Genomic DNA, 17,721 nt, shown 5'->3' with positions numbered 1-17,721 from the left:
CCAGGTGGAGCTGCAGAGGACTGCCTGTCATAGGGAAAATCCGAAGTGAAGAGTTCTGTGGGAACAACAGAGGAAACACAGGGAGAGAAACACAGGAGGGAGGAAGAAGTGGGTTTTCCCCTACTCCATGTTTCTATTTTACAACACCAACTGCAGTTTTCTTGAAATTTTCTGGTCCTACTCTTGTTTGTTTTTGCTGCCTGAGTTGCTTCTTCCCCCCCGGGGTTTGTTTTCTATAAAGTCTGTGTCTGTTTTGATGTTGCATAAACTTCTCACATGTGTGGGGGTCCTTTTTCTATTTATCGGTGAGGCACTAAGAATGATTAGAGGTTCTGCATGCTGAAATATGAAAACGCACTTTTTATTTATTGATTTCGTATTCAGCAAACTTGCTAGCCAGAACAAAACGAGAAAGGAAATGTTATCATAGCATGCCAGCTAGCTCAGATGTAAACAATGCTTGTTTTCATAGCAAATGCAAGCACTTCGCATCAGAAACAGTGGAGACAGGAAGAAAATGTACTATTTTTAAAGTGCTGAAATAATAAAAAAGAAATAGGACTGACCCAGGATCCAGTGAAAATAACTGTTCAGAAATAGGTGGGGCCATGGCACCCTCACCTTGATTCCTATCAGCAGAGTCAAAATCAACGTGTCAATAAACAAACCAAAACATGGGTTGAAATAAAGATATTTTGAGATAAATCCAAGCATGGAAGAGTCATGGCCAGCAGGCTAAGAAATGGAGACGCAGCTCTTCAGGCAGAAGAAAGATGGTCACATGTAAAATCTGGTTCCACAGGGAGAGCATGGGGAAGAGTAGATCCTTTTTTTTAATTTCTTCACTCGGGGCTAGGCCTCCCTTTGTCACCTCTACTTTACCCACACTACCTGTTTGAATCGGCAGTATTTTTATAATCATCCAGTTCCAAAGATCTCCTATTTTAAATTATGGTATTTTCCTTTGACACGAGTCGTTTAGTAGTGTTGCCCAACTATCAAATGTATGGGCTTTTTCTAGTAACCTCTTAAGTTTTGATTTCTTACATGTACTCTCAGAGGACAGGGTTTATATACTACCAGTCCTTGGAAATAGCCTGAAGCTTGCCAAATGGCCCATGATGTGCCCAATTCTCATAAATAATCCACCTTGTGCTGGAAAGGCGACTGTGTTCTTCGGTCATTGTGTGTAGGTCCACTGGCTGGACCTAATTTTCAACTCTGATGTTCAGAATTCTCTTCCTATTGACTTTTGCTGTTTTGTCTATCAAATGTACTTGAGGTACACTAAACCTCTCACCTTGTGTGTCAGTCTGTCCTTTTCTCATTGAAGTTTTAACAAATTTTTGCTTTATATATTTTGAGGCCACGTCAGGACTGAACCAAATCTTTTATAAACATCAGTGATCCTCTTCCAGCTTCAGGAAGGCTTTCCACCTTAACATTTGTTTCTCCAATGTTAACGGAACTACATCGGCTTTCTTTGGTTAGCATTTTCTTGGACTACCTTTTACCATCGACAGTATTCTTAACTTTGCAGTTTTCTTATAGTTTAGATATAGTTCTTATATATACCTCTTTCAGTCAGTCGCAGCATGAAGCAGATAGCATAATTAAACTCAGATAATCCAATAGCTTCCCAGGTGGTTCAGTGCTAAAGAATCTGCCTGTCAATGCAGGAGACGCAAGAGATGTGGGTTTGATCCCTGGGTAGGGAAAATCCCCTGCAGAAGGACATGGTTACCCATTCCAGTATTCTTGGCTGGAGAATCCCATGGACAGAGCAGCCTGGCAGGCTACAGTCCATGCGGTCCCAGAGTCGGGCACAACTGAAGCAACTTAACAACAATGAGCAGAGGCAAGGAAGGGATGATGGGGTTCCCCAAGGCTAGAAACAGAAGGGGTATTAAGCCCACAGGTGTACTATAGCCTACAGGCAAGGGGAGGGGAGGGTGTGATCCCAAAGGATGCTGGAGGGATAAATAACTCACATAGAAGTACCACTTTCCTCCTTTTATTCTCCTGCTGAAGTTCTCTTGGATGACTCCACCACAAGCCATGGGCAGAGAGTCTTTGCACAAGCCAGCCTCAAGGCAGAGTGGGGCAGACACAGTAGCAAACACACTAAAAAATCTAACCTGACAATCTTTGTCTTCTAAATGAAGCAGTTTGTCTATTTACCTTTATTGGAACTATCAGCACAGCTGGACTTCACAGCTTGTTTTGTGTATTCTAGTTGTTTTGCTAGTTGTTCTGTTCTTGGTCTTTCTGGTGCCAGGCACAGAAGCCCACAACATCTCTTAACATTACAATTTTGTCTTTGTTTGGGGGTAATTCGTTAGCAATTTATGAAAGATATTTACCTTATACTATAAAAAATAATCAAATAACAAGACCTCAAATCATACTATGAAGAAAATCAAATCACAAAGTAGGAATAAAAAGAGAATGAGCAAAACTCTAGAGAAGAAATTTAAGATTATTTTAAGGTTATATATAAGTCTTAAGACTACTTAAGTCAAATAACAGACCACAAAAATATTTGTAGGAGCTATGACCCAGAAAGGGTTATTACATCTGTATTTTACATGAAGCACCTACTAGCTTGATAACAACAATACTGACTATTCTCTGGACAAAAAAAGAAAGGGTAATTAAACACACACACATTGTACACACAAACATATGGAAAAGCGTTCAACTTCCTAATTATCACAGTGCAAATTAAAAGGAAGATATCATTTATCTCCTTGAGAGTTGGCAATGACAGTGCCTACTTATGCCTGATAAACTTGTAGGTTGGTTCAACCATTTTGAAAAGCACATTGGTAATATGTATCAGAAGTATGTATATTTATGGTTTCCACTGGTTATCTATCCTATGACCTTTAATTCTTATGAATGATTCCAAGAAAATGCCTTTAAATTTAGGAAAACACTTTCTGCACTAAGTTGTCTATTTATAACAGCAAAACCCCCCAAAACAATCTATGTGTTCTACAATTGTGGGATGCTTAAATAAATGACTTCCCTATGGCTCAGACGATAAAGCGTCTGCCTGCAATGTGGGAGACCCAGGTTCGATCCCTGGGTTGGGAAGATCCTCTGGAAAAGGAAATGAAAACCCACTCCAGTACTCTTGCCTGGAAAATCCCATGGGTGGAGGAGCTACAGTCTGTGGGGTCACAAAGAGTCAGACAAGACTGAGCGACTAAACTTTCTAAATAAGTGATGATATTTCTACGCGGTAAGGTATTATAAAAGTATAAAAGATGCTGCTTACAGAGGGTATATAGTGACATGAAAAAGTGCTTGATGTGCAAGTAACAAAAAGAAATACAAAGTTATACATGAAGCATGGTTAGAAAACACTGTAAAATGTCAAGTCCGAAAAACACCAAGTAGAAATATGGACATATTGAACATGATGTGTTTCTGAAAAAGGGATAAAGTCAAGTGTTTCAAACATTAAATGCACTTACATATTCTGAGGGTGGGGGGTTGGGAGGAGGGGATCTGGCTGCCAGAATGCTGACCAGGGCGGCTGCACCTCTGTGGCTGATGCGACAGTGGGGAACCTGGGGATGGGGTTTTCAGGAGAGCTCTTCCCCTTTCCATACGTTTCACTGTTCATTTTCATCAATGTCTAGTGTATTATTTGTAAAAGTGAAGTATTCAAGAAAAATCTCATCTCTTTGTTCCATCCAAGACCAGGAGACACAGAATGATGAATGAAGCCATGACTTGAGAACGTGCACAAGCTTGCACAACCTGGACAAGCAGGGTATCGCCCTCCCTCTCCCTCCTGAACTAGAAGACTTGGGGGAACAACCCTAAAACGGGCCCTTGAAAGAGCAGAAGGGAGGCAGAGACCCACTGAGACCCACCAAGTACTCTCAAAGCAAATGGGGTTAAAACAGGGCTTCTGGACAACTGTGTGTATGGCCTCCCGACGTGCTCAGTTCTCTCCAGGCAGCAGGAGCAATCTCCCAGAAAAGGAGTTTTAGTGACAAACCTGGAAGCCAGCACAGAAGGCATTGCTTGAAACCTGACTTTCTTTCTAGCTGCCAGTACGAGATAAATCAAGCCATCAAACACAGATTGCAAAAGCTCCATTCTTCTTCTGGAAGTGAAGATTAGCTCAAAGCAGATGTCAATTCAACAGCAGTCAATAAAACCAACAAGAGAGTGAGAACAGCTATGCTCTCAGTAAGAAAGAAACATATGAAAGTTACTGAACTGAAATCAAGAAACCATGGAACTTTTTATGATGAAAAAAGGGAAAGAACAGTCACAGGGGAGAGACTAATTTCTTCCTCTTGTAACTATATATACGGGTTATGAGTATAATCTCAGATACGCAGATGACACCACCCTTATGGAAGAAAGTGAAGAGGAACTAAAGAGCCACTTCATGAAAGTGAAAGAGGGGAGTGAAAAAGTCAGCTTAAAACTCAACATTCAAAAACTGAAGATCATGGCATCCAGTCCCATCACTACATGGCAAATAGATGGGAACAACGGAAACAGTGACAGACTTTATTTTCTTGGGCTCCAAAATCACTGCAGATGGTGACTGCAACCAAGAAATTAAAAGACGCTTGCTCCTTGGAAGAAATGCTATGATCAACCTAGATAGCATATTAAAAAGCAGAAATATTACTTTGCTGACAATTGTTCATTTAGTCAAAACTATGTTTTTTTCCAGTGGTCATGTACAGATGTGCAAATCGGACCATAAAGAAAGCTGAACGCTAAAGAATTGATGCTTTTGAACTGTGGTGCTGGAGAAGACTCTTGGGAGTCCCTCGAACTGCAAAGAGATCAAACCAGTCAATCCTAAAGGAAATTAATCCTGAATATTCATTGGAAGGACTGATGTTGAAGCTCAAACTCTAATACTTTGGCCACCTGACGCAAAGAACTGACTCACTGGAAAAGACCCTGATGCTGGGAAAGATTGAAGGCGAGAGGAGAAGGGGACTACAGAGGATGAGATGGTTGGATGGCATCACTGACTTGATGGACATGAGTTTGAGCAAGCTCCAGGAGTTGGCCAATGACAGGGAAGCCTGGCATGCTGCAGTCCATGGGGCCGCAAAGAGTCGGATATGACTGTGACTGAGCAACTGAGATGAACTGATGAGTTATGCATAGCTGAAAACAGATGATTCAAATTATATGGGCTCTTGATTTAAACAAGGTTCACAGTCACGGGCACCTTCACTCACTCCCCCATCCAACAATTGCATGTTAGCTGCATTCCAGGTGCTGAGTGCCTGGGAGAGGAAAGATGGAGTCCTGCGCTTTCTCAGTGCATCAGCGTCACACTGGACCAGTCCTGACTGGATGCCCATGATGACCACCCTCCCAGCACTTCACAGGGACCACTGGAACACACACCCAATCTGTCACCGACCTTGTGCTTGAGGCCATGTTGTCTAGAAAGCCAGAGTCCGTGACAAAGCCTATGGGCTGAGGTTTTACTGGGAGGGGCAATTGTGGGGATAGGGGAGGCTGGGAAGGCAGGGGGGCAACAGATACTGAGCTGACTGTGTGTTCCCAGCAAAGTTGCAGATTCTAGCCTGAGAAGCTCCTTCCCATGGGCCTTGTGGGGCTGGGAAGGGTAAACCTCCAGTGCACTCCAGGTGTATTACCTGCCCCTCCAGCTAGCTAGGTGCTGGTGTAAACTAAGACCTCACCTCCGTATCAGTAAACAAAGGATGCTGCCACCACGGAGTCAGCTGGACCAGAGCACTGCAGGAACTCAGGATGGAGAAAACAGGTTGCCCATGGCACCCTCAGCTGTAGCAGCACCCCCACCCTCCCACACAACCATGCATCTTGGAGGACTGCAGGATGAAGAAGAGCAGGGTGCTGGCCCCAGATGTTGGGGTGCCTGTGTCAGAGGAATGCCTTCAGGTAGCCCAGAGCCCTGTCTCTTCCCACACATAGAAACATGCTAAGTTCCTTAACTTGAGATGGTTGGTTTTCTTTAATTAATACTAATTTTTTGATATTTGGACTACCTGGACTTTGTTGTAAAAGTTGCAAAAGCTCCAAAACGTTCTGGCTCCCTGCTTGCCTCTTTGGAGCTGTCCCTCAGAGCTGTCTGAGAGGCAGTATCCCGGGCTTTAGTCCTCTGTATGTCCACTGAATAAAACCTAATTCTCAATCACCAGGTGTGCATTTTTTCAGTTGCCACTGGAAAGCCAGGATTTACACGTGACCTGGAGGTGGAGAGAAAGTGGCAGCTTTCCCCATGTCCTCTTGAGTCTGACTGGCCCCCTCTCCACGAGGGCCAGCTCAACTTCAACCTGTACAAGGCAGCTGTGCCCCAGACATGCCTTCAGCTTCCAGGAGACCCAGGAAGCTGACATGGGGCAGGACCTCCTCACCGGGCCAGAAGCAAGTGGGGCTGAGCAAACCTGGGAGGATGCAGAGGGTGCAGTGCGAGATGGATAGAGTAAAGCATAAAGTCCAAAAAGAATGACTTCCTTGGGCTTTCTTTGGTTCTTTCCTTTCTATCCAAAGAAACACCACAGGGGTGTCCCTGGTGGCTCCATGGCTAAGACTCCATGCTCCCAATGGAGGGTGTCCTGTTTAGATCCCTGGTCAGAGAACTGGATCCCACATGTCATAACTAAAGATTCTACATGCCACACATAAGACATGGTGCAGCCAAACAAAGATTCTTTTTAAATCTTAAGGGGAAAAAAAAAAGACTTGCAATTTCCTTAAAAATGAGAGAGCACCACAGCTTGGTAAGGCAGACAGAACAGCAGGCCAAAGAATCACTGAGCATGACAAAGAAAAGAAACACATGACAGGTGCAGGGATGCCCACTGAGGACGCCTCCACTCACCATCTGCACCATCGTGACCTGAACCTCCCCGGCCTGCAACACAGGGGCCATGATCCCCCCGACACCACAGGGCAGGGGACTGGGAGCTTCCAGGATCAGGTTACACCCGCAAACACCCTGCTCCACGCTCACTGCACACAGAGTCCTCGGGCCTGAAAGCAGCAGGGTTCTGGGGTCTGCAGGCCCCGGCTCCCTCTCACCCCTGCCTCCTCACAGACTCTGCCTCCTCTCCATTAGGTCGGTGTGAGCATGGAGCAGGTTCCAGCTGCATAACTTACCCAGCCCTGCAGCTTTACTCTGCATGACTTGGCAAACACACCAAACACGGCCGGGCCTCTTTGATCTCACCCTGGTTCTGACTTTCAGGTTTAGGGAAAGGAGAAACTCAAAGCTGGGATTCCATGGGAGTGAGCTGGTAGAGCTGGTGTGCTGGGTGGGCTCCAGAGAAAGCCAAGAAATGTAGGTCCTTTGCTCAAGGCTCGGCCCCAGGATGCCCCGAGCTCACACAGCCACTCAGAGCTGGGACCGCAAGCTGTGGGTTATGTCCTCCCAGCAGTTTCAGAATCAAGCTGTGAGCAAATTTTTGCTTCTTTTGTATGGAAAAATAAGTTGCTTAAGAAGAAGAATGGATATGGAATGGATCTGCTGAGCTGCAGGCTTGAAAGAACGGACTGGATGGTAACCTAGAGAGCAGCCCCTTGGCACTACCCCCACCCCAACCCAGGGTCTGGTGTTTCCAAGCCCCCCAGCTCTCCACTCTCACAGCCAGGTTAACCCTCCCCACAGGCGCCAGGCAGGTCTCCACCTGTGTCCTCTGGGCAGAAGCCTCCCTTGGGGCACATGGGCCAGTTCCCAAAGGCTGCGGTCAGAACCTGCACTTGTGGGACGAGCTGAAAAGCAGCCAAGCATCCAGGGGAACCCACTGCATGCCACGTCATGCTGGAAACGCTCACACCCATCAGATGCCCAAACACACACGACGGCTGTCACTCACAGGGTCCCCCAGGCTGTACTCTGTGGAGCTGGAACTGGGACCCAGGCCTCTTGACATCTGTGTTCAGGCTCTTTGCACCAAATCACACCGTGGCCCCAAGTGCAGAACACCAGGCACACTTGGGAACTTCCACTCGCTCGCTCGTTACCCTGATACAGTAAACCCTATGTGTGAGCCTTCAAGTTGTAGGCTTTCAAATATGTGAACGTGTGTTCACAAGTCCACTCATGAGAGGTAGCTCGCATTGTCTGGTGTACACTATCACATCAGCGTGCCCTCTACACGTGGTTGTGCTCGTGTGTACTTTACTGTACAGTCCTGCATAGAGGATAGTAGTGCTGTGTCTTTATTTCAAGCTCAGGATGTCTAGAAGTAAGTGTAAAAGCAGCGGTGATGCAGCTGGTACTACTGTACTTTTCAGGGTACTGTACCGTAAGATTAAAACTGTTTTCTCTCTTTTTCATGTTTGTCTTTTATGTGGTATTTGTGTGAAAAGTATTATACACCTACCACAGTGTGGTACTATACAGCTAAGTATATTAGTTTGGCACCTGGGCTGACTTTGTTGGACTCAGGAACAAATTGGACTTAGAATGGGGCTCTCAGAGTGGCACTCGTTCATATGGAGGAAACTTACTGTATTTAACTGTCCATCTCTGTTTTAATTTATGTTTTCTTTTATTACTGCAAAGATTAAGTAAGTGTTAGTTGCTCAGTCGTGTTCAACTCTTTGCAACCCCATGGACTATAGCCCGCCAGGCTCCTCTGTCCATGAGATTATCCAGGCAAGAAGACTGGAGTGGGTTGTCATGCCCTTCTCCAGGGGATCTTCCTGACTCAGGGATCAAACCCAGGTCTCCTACATTGCAGGTAGATTCTTTACCACTGAGTCACCAGGGAAACAGCTTTTGTTTACTGGTTGTCACTTTTCTTATGAATTGCTTTTTTAAGCTCTCTGCCTACTTTTCTAGTGGGAAGCTTTGCGTCTTTCTTAGCAATCTGTGAGATTTCTAGACTTCTTAGTGATTATTTATATATTAATATTAAGGTTATATTAATATATAAAACACTAATATTATATATTAATATTTTCTGTCTGCAGTCATCTAACCATGGGAGTTGAGATGTTAGAGATGAAGAAGGTGTCTTCCTGCCTGTGTATCAGAAGTTTTTAATACCAAATACTGTTTAATTATCTTCCTTGGAAAAATTAATTTTTAGCATATTGAAAACTCAAATGATGACTGTTTACCGATGAGCAAGATTAATTAAAAATAAATATAGTTTGATTTATTAAATAAGCAATTAAACCAATGGTGATTAGACTTTTACTCCTCCAAGTGGAGAAGTAAAGAAATGAACTAATGAAATAAGAACTCCTGATTGTGAAGTCTGACCCTTGGGGCAGAGTCAAAGCTCTGCTCAGAGGGGCTGGCTACTGGAATAACAAGGAGTTGGGGTACGGGTGGGTAGGCAGAGCAGTTTGTATGGTCTGAGTCCTGGTTGTAATTGAATGCACCCCCCCTTAAAGTATGCTTATTCTCACAGCAAGTCCTTGACATAAAGAGGTAAATCTGCCATTACATGCAGATGACATGGAACTATCTATAGAAAACCCTGAAGGTTCAGTTTAGTAAACCCAAGAACTATCAGAACTGATAAACGGGTTCAGTGAGGTAGCAGAATGCAGTGTTAGCATACAGAAATAGGCTGCATTTCTTTACACTAACAATGAAATATTGAAAGGAAATGTAAAAATAAAACAACCCCTTTCAAAATCATATTGAAAAGTAAAATAAAATACTTGGGACTAAACCTGATCAAGAAGGTGAAGGAATTACACGCTGAGAACTATAAACATTAATAAAGGAAATGGAAGATGATTCAAAGAAATGGAAAGATATCCCATGCTCTTGGATTGGAAGAATTAACAATGTTAAAATGGCCATGCTACCCAAAGCAATCTACAAGTTTAATGCGATTCCTATCAAATTACCCATGATATTTTTCACAGAGCTAGAACAAATAATCCTAAAATTTATATGGAACTGGAGAAGACCTAGAACTACCAAAGCATCCTGAGAAAAAAGAACAAGGCAGGTGGTATATCCCACTCCTGTTTCTGTAAAGTTGTTAGGACAAGTATGGTCTTCATTTGTGTATTTCCTGCACCTGTTTTTGCACTCAAATGGCAGAACTGAGTTGCTGGCACAGAGACCAGAAAGCCCCTCGCAGAAACAGTGTGCAGTCCTTGGGCTACAGACAAGTGAAAAAGGCCATCTGTGAATGACTCGAGTTTGTCCAAAATACTTTGTAAATATTTTTCTAATTTTAATATTATGGTATTTTTTGCCAAACAGAAGTTTCTACTTGTATGTGTCTAAATCCACCAAGATAATGATTTCCTTTCCAAATAGTGCACCAACAGTCAATAGCTTTTATCCAACACTTTGTTTTTGCGCCACCAGTTAGAAACACTGCACTCAGTGTGTATACATGGCCTGGCTGTGGTCCCCTTGCCTCATCTGTCTATTTTGGCACCAATGCCACAGTTTTTTAAAAATTTTATTTTTAATTGGAGGATAACTGCTTTACAATACTGTGTTGGCCTCTGCCATACAGCAACATGAATCAGTCATAAGTGTCCCCATGTCCCCTCCCTCCTGAAGTGCCCTCCCACCTCCCACCCCTCTAGGTCATCACAGAGCACCGAGTTGAGCTCCCTATGCTGCATACAGCAGCTTCCCACTGGCTATCTGTTTTACATACGGTAGTGTATATGCTTCAATCCTACTCTCTCAGTTTGTCCCTCCCACTCCTTCCTCTCTTATGTCCACAAGTCTGCTCTCTGTCTGCATCTCTATTGCTGTCCTGCAAACAGGTTCATCAGTACCTTTTAGATTCCACACATACACATTAATATATGATATTTGTTTATCTTCACTCTGTTTAACAGGCTCAAGGTTCATCTACCTCATTAGAACTGACTCAAAGGCATTCCTTTTTATGGCTGAGTAATATTTCACTGTGTATATGTACCACAGCTAATTTATCCATCCATCTGTCGATAGACATGTAGATTACTTCCATGTCCTAGCTATTGTAAATAATGCTGCAATGAACACTGGAGTATACATGTCTTTTTTGATTATGATTTTCTTAGGGTGTATGCCCAGTAGTGGGATTGCTCCATCATATGGTAGTTTTATTCCTAGTTTCTTAAGAAATCTTCATACTGTTCTTCATAGTGGTTGTATCAATTCACATTCCCACCAACTGTGCAGGAGGGTTCTCTTCTTTCTACCTCCTCTCCAGCATTTATTGTCGATTTTTTGATGACGGCCATCCTGACTGGTGTGAGGTGATACCTCAGTGTAGTTTTGATTTGTATTTATCTAATAACGAGTGCCACAACTTTTTAATTGTTATAGTTTGAAAATATGTTTAAACATCTGCATTTAATTCTTTCAGAATATTTTTCCCTAATCTACCCTTTCAGAAAACTTCATGATCGTTCAGTTGAGCAACTCTCCATCCCTTAGTTTCAAGGTGATATTTGCTGGGAGTGTGTTAAAATGGTAGATTTGTTAAGAATGAATTAATTAATGATACTGAAGCCAGGCAGAGAGTATATAGAAAAACTCTTAAAGATTGATAATCATCTATTCTAAGTGCTTATTGTGTTTCAAGAGCTCTGGTGAGTTAAAAAAAATATAGGGCCACGTACACACCAGTGGGTCACAGTGAGGTCTCAGAAGTCAAGAGCCCCCTGGAGCCTCAGGCCAGGGAGAAGGGAGGAGCCCTGACCCTGGTGCACAATGAAGCTCCAGGTTCCAGGCACTTGTTAGCCTTTGTTATTTCATTTGATTTTTATCTCCTAATTGCAACACTTAAAAGCAAAAAACCCAACCACAAACATCCTAAAGCCAGATAGGTGAAGACTGGCCACAGGGATAATGAAGGAAGCCTCTGGGTCAGGACTGATAAGGGTGTGCTGAACAGGGATCAACTGAAATGCCAAGGGCAGAGGCAACCCAGCTGTGAGGGGAGTTTGTACTCGATTGCACTCCTAACCTGGCCTGTGGAGGGAGTAAGGAACTAAGAAGGAAAACAATCTCCTCCTCAGGTGAAAGAAAGAAAGTTTTAAAACATGACACAAACCAGGCTGAGAATGACAGGAGGCGAGCACTGTTGGAGGGAGGGAGTCATTCGAGGACTCAGTTACTAAACCAGCTCCGGGTCTGGTCCCACTCGTGGAGTGCTGTCATCCAGTGCACCCCTGAAGTGAGTTGGTTGTTTTCTTTCTTATGCAATTAAGATGCAGAGAATGGAGGGGACTGAAATGCACAGTACTGATCTGCAGTCTGGTGCCCCACGCACTGGTTCTAGGGATCATGGCAGAGGAAGGACTGGCCACATTTTCTGAGGGTGGTGGCTCTGTGTTGCTGCTGTATTCCTGGCCCTGAGGCCAATGGAGACCTGGTGCCCAGGAGCCACCCTGGCCTGATGACCAGTGAGGGAATGGCATGCCCAGCACTGACCACATTCTCGAGGTGGCTCATAGGCCCGAGTTTCTCCTGGGCTTTGGGGTCAGCATCGGGGGAACTCCTGGTCGTCCTAGGTCACTGTCTGGGGCCCCACCACGCTGACCTGCATGGTTCAGGACCTGGCCCTCACTCTTCCCCTCCTGACCCCTCTATGTGCAGAGAGCCAATGGAACCAACGCTGGCTCCACCCAGACAGCCGAGACTGGGGGCCTGTTCCTGCCCTGCACGGGTAGCAGGGCATGAGGCTTGTCGACACTCACTGGACACCCTGTTCCACAAAGGCCACCTGAAGAGTGGTGTCTCTACAGGTGGAGCTCACACACATGAACCCGCCCCAGGGGCCACTGCAGGGGTGGGCAGATGCTCTAGACACTGAAGGGGGTGTCCCCGTTCCCCAAGTCCAGCAGGTCAGACAAGTCCAGAGCTAGAAAGCAGGTGTTTACACTGCTCTGGGGAAGGACAGTCTTTCCAAAAAATGGTGCTGGGACAACAGGACCTCCATACACAAAAGAAGGAACTTGGACTCTCACCTCACAAAAAGTGATTAAAACCAGACCCAAGTTCTAAACCAAGGAGCTAAAACTATAAAACTCCTGGAAGAAAACAGTTTTCAAGCTTCGTTACCTCAGGTTAGGCAATGGTTTCAACATGATGTTAAAACTAAAGCAAAACTAGAAAAAATAAATTGAATTTCCTCAAATCAAAAAATGGCTGCATCAAAGGGCACTATTAATAAAGTAAACAACCCACATCCTGGGGGAAAAGGTTTGCAAATTGCATTGTTTGGTAAGGGTCTAGTGTCCAAAATATCCTCTAACTTGATGACAGAAGACAAACAAGCCAGTTTAAAAGTGGACAAATGACTTGAACAGACATTTCCCCAAAGAAGGGATAAAGTGGCCAATAAGCACATGAAAACATGCACTACATCACTAATCATTAGGGAAATGCAAATCAAAACCACAGTGAGACACCACTTTTCATCCACTAGGATGGCTATAACAAAAGAGAGTGCTGGTAGGGAACTTAAAATCCTCCTATCTTGATGACAGGAACTGTCTGGCCACTGTCAAATTTCCCAGCAATTCCTCAAAAAGTTAAATACAGATTTACCATACGGCCCAGGAATCCCACTCCTAGGTACACAGCCCAGAGAACTAAAAACACATGTCCACACAAAAACTTGTACATGGATATTCATAATAGTAGTAGTTATGAAGAGAGGAAAAAACCCCAGTTGTCCATCAAGTGATTAATGAATAAGCAAAATGTGCTCCATCAATACAATGGGAGAGTAGTTAGTCGTAATAAGGAATGAAGTGTTGACACTGGCTATAATACTGATGAACCCTGAAACATGATGCTACACAGAAGAAGCCAGTGAGAAAAGGTCATGAACACTGTGATTCCCTTTATATGAAATGTCCAAAAGTGGTAAGTCCAGAAATAGAACATAGGTTAGGAGGTGCTAGAGTTGCAAGGGGTGGTGAGTTGGGTGACTGTTGAACATGTAGGGACTCCCCACTGGGATGATGACCAAGTTCTGGAAGAAGATGGTGTGATGGCTGCACAATACCATGAATGTAAAGAAAGTCATTAAACTGTACACTTAAAAAACGATTAAAGCAGTGAAATTTATATTATGTAAACTTTACCTCTAAGAAAAAACAAAGAGTGGTTGAGGTACTGTAGTTGAGTTAAGTCTAGGGTTAACCACAGGGCTGAAACACAGGAGGTGCTGGGACCATCCCAGGAGCCACTGACCTTGCTTCTCCCGGTTGCGGACCTGGGACGGCATGTCTTGGATTTCCAGTGTCCATTCCCCCTCGGCCTTCTCTCCCCAGCAGTGCACAGTCATGAACTCCCAGTTTGTAAAGCCTTCGTTGGAATGATCCAGCAATCTGCAATCAGAGTTGTGGGGTCAGTCCAGAGGGGCCCAGAAGGGATGGTGGGTGGACCCTGGCTGTGCAGCACCACCCTGCAAGGTGCCTGCACCCTCAACCTTGGCGGGTCCCCAAGCGCTCACTGAGGAACGCAGCCAAGTGGCACTGGCGGCACCCAGCCTGTGATGGGGCTCCACCAGTGGTGGACTCCTCCCCCACCCTAGCTCTCACACGACTCCAGGTCCAAGGATCCGCTGCAAGGCCCCCTCCAGTGACTGGCAGGGCTGAAACGCCCTCTCCTGTCCTGGGTTCTCTCCATCACCAACAAGCACTCCCATGCTCCACCCCAGGAGGGTTCCACAGAGCTGTGACCCCAGTTTCTGGACACTGGAAAGTAATGGCAGTGGGGCCACACCATTCCTTCCTGCAAAGCTGCAAGGGTGTTATGGAGAAGGCCCTTCTGAATGCCAACTTGTGGAGTGAAGGAAACGCTCACTTTGTCTGAGAGCAGCATTGTTCTTCAGAAGATAGGAATGAGGAACGTGAACCACTGCCCAGCCCCATGGAGAACATACCCTCTCTTGGGCCCCAGGGCTTAGGAGGTCCTCTCAGGTGCACATGAAGAGAGGAGATACCTCTGAGCACTATCCCCACCTCCAGATCCTCACAGGTGCACGTGAGGAGAGGAGACACCCTGAGCACTGTTCTCACTCCCGAGTCCCCACAGGTGCACGACCCCGTCGGGCCTTCCTGCTGGACCTCCGGCCTGGGTCCACTTTCTCAAGCTTGCTTCAGGCAGAAACAGGGAGCAGCTCATGGGCGCCCTCTATCTCCAGCCCTCAGACTCCGAGAAGAAAGGTTTCTAGGCTCCTCATCTCACTCTTCCTTCACAACCTATCTATCTCTACCTCTACTGTGTAGGGGCCCTTTACTGTTCATCAGAAACTCAGATGTTTCATGTAAGTCAGACTCAATTCCCAGTTGGGGATTCTCTAAACCTCCACCCTGCAGAAATGTTTACAAAGGGAGCAAGCTCTACACAAACAGTGTGGGGAGGGGAAAACTGATACTTTCTACTAAGAAACCGCCAAGGTCAAGGCTGATCTTCACATATGACATCCGATGAATGTAGAATAAAGACAAGCTCTTTCTGGGACCAAGGGACTTAAGATATCTGCTTACTCGAAACAAAAAGAAACCTAGAAACCCGAAAAAGCCACTGAATTGAGCAAGATCAAAAATAAAGTAGAAGGTGATCGATCCCACACTTGATCTTAGCTGAGAGGTCAAAAACTGACTGGATTCTGAAACAGAGACCCCTGCTGTAATCCCACAACCTGCCCTGGAAAGACCCAACTCTCAAGACTCAGATGACAGCCTGGGCTCAGCGTGACCCAAGGCATAGGCAGCTAGGAACCAGGTGAGCCCAGCTTCATAGCCCTCTCATCCCAGGGCTCCCACCCTGGGCCTGAGCAAGGAGTGGGAGTCAGGAGGGGAGGAGCACAGAGTCTGAGCCAGCACTTCCATTGGGTCATCACATCTAGTCCTCGTAACTCTGCCAGCTGAGATGCAGGAACCTCAGAACGCCTCCAGAGCCAAGGAGCAGTGGCAGCCCCCTGGGCCTGCTGGCCCATGGAGGAGCAGGCTGCAAGCTCCGGTCTCTGGGTCCCACAGTCCATGCCCGAGAGGTGACCTCAAGAGGGCCGGGCGATGGCCGGGAGATAAGCAGCCCCGCCCAGCCTCAGCTGGTGCAGGGACAGGCCCTGGGCACTCTAGTGAGTGGCTGCCCATGGAATACAAGCCTGCTACTGGACAGCTTCCAATTTCTCAAGAAGACTAGACTTGTGGATTTTTAAAGGAAACCTCTAAAAGTTCTAACAACAACTCTGGTTGCAAAATAGCACAAAGCTGCAACTTGCCAGCTGGCATCCTCAAACGCTTGTGCCCACACCGGTCCCCAAGTGCAGAAGGTGGCCTGGGCCCCCTCCAGAGGGGAGATACCACTGTCACCCTTGTGCTACGAGGGGGAGCCCAGCAGGGGCACATATCTCTCCACCAAACAGCCAAAGCCTCTATCACTGCCTGCAGCCAAAAGTGAAAAAGGTTCTGGATGGGTCTGAAGGCTAGGCTGCAGGAGGCTATTTCTCAGGTTTGGGGGGCTGTGTATGTGTGTCTCCAGAGCCCCCAATATGCTGGCGCCTTGCAGAGCCCTGTGACACTGAGCTGCACTCAGCCCCTACCTACCCCTCACCCAGCCACCACCTCTGGACCCCATCCCCTAGCCCCCCAGCCCCTGCCCACCTGGACTCACCTCTTCGCCAGCAGCTGAGACCTGGTCCCAGAGGGGGATGTCAGGTGGATCTGCAGGTCCCCACGGCGTGGGTGGGAGATGGAGACGCGGGCCACCACGTGCTCCAGGAAGCCCACGTGCTGGTCTGTGTGGTCGGCGCAGGCAGTGGTCAGGGCGCTGGTCCACAGCGTCTGCACCACCGGGATGCTCCTGCCAGGGGTGTGGGGAGGGCTTAGTGTGGGGCTCCAAACCCCTAAGTTGTGCACCAGGGGACAGAACAGGCCTCCCAGCCAAAGCCCCTTGTGCCACCCTCTTAGACACGCCTGTCAGAGTCACATCACCTGCTCTAAAAGGGTTGATCATTCTCAGATTTGCTCAGAGAGACTTAAAGAGTGTCTTCCTGTGCAGACTCAGCCTGCACACCCAGAATTCGGCACCCTCAGTGTGGGGGCTAGTCTCCTGAGCAGCCTGGGGTATGAGAGGCTTTAAAACCCCACCACTCTGTCTCAAAGATTGGCCTTGAAGATACAGGTCATGATGCTGAATGCTAACAACAGCAAACACTTTCTGAGCTGACTACATGCCGGGCACTGACCCCTGGTCTGAATACTGACAAGGACCAACCCATTTAACCCAGAGAGGTCACAGAGCTATGGAGGGGCAGAGCTGGGACACATGGACACCTGTGAGGCTCCAAGTCCCCTGCGTCCACCTGAGCCACCTTGTCCTACACAGACGTCTGCATGAACCTACAGTCACGTTCAAGAAGCCAGGAAGTAGGAGAGGGACAAGGGACCTGGGGTCACTGGTGGAGGCCATGGTGACTGGACCAGAGGACTCTTCACGGAGGCTGGATGGGAAGTCTGCTCTGGACATTCCTGCTGGAAGGCTGGCCCTCCGTCCTCCACCCCATAAAGGAAGTTTGTTCTCTGAATAGACCCAGGGGAGTTTACCATCTGGGGTGGATTCTGGGCATAGGCACCATACCCCGATCCCTCAGGGCTCAGCTCCTCCAGGGTTTTCTCACCCACTCCCCAGACGGAGCAGACAAGCCTTCCCCGACACTGCCGCAGAGATGGGCCAGGCCACCCACCGATGCTTCACCTGCACAGCTCACCCTGATGGCCTGTGAGCTTAAAGGC

General features: G+C 46.6%; 1 protein-coding gene across 2 annotated transcripts in view; it reads right to left on the bottom strand.

The window, feature by feature from the left end:
• PCSK6 (proprotein convertase subtilisin/kexin type 6) overlaps positions 1-17,721 on the bottom strand; it is a 163,753-nt gene that overhangs the window by 24,461 nt on the left and 121,571 nt on the right. For both annotated transcript variants that reach the window (XM_065906568.1, XM_065906570.1), the window contains exons 12-13: positions 16,601-16,789; positions 14,171-14,307 (exon numbers count right to left, since the gene is read on the bottom strand). In XM_065906568.1, the coding sequence (XP_065762640.1) occupies positions 14,171-14,307; positions 16,601-16,789 (326 nt within the window). The remainder of the gene's footprint in view (positions 1-14,170; positions 14,308-16,600; positions 16,790-17,721) is intronic.

Source organism: Muntiacus reevesi, chromosome 15 (genome assembly GCF_963930625.1).
Source record: "Muntiacus reevesi chromosome 15, mMunRee1.1, whole genome shotgun sequence".
NCBI classification, from domain to species: domain Eukaryota; kingdom Metazoa; phylum Chordata; class Mammalia; order Artiodactyla; family Cervidae; genus Muntiacus; species Muntiacus reevesi.
This window is presented reverse-complemented; position numbering and strand designations above follow the sequence as displayed.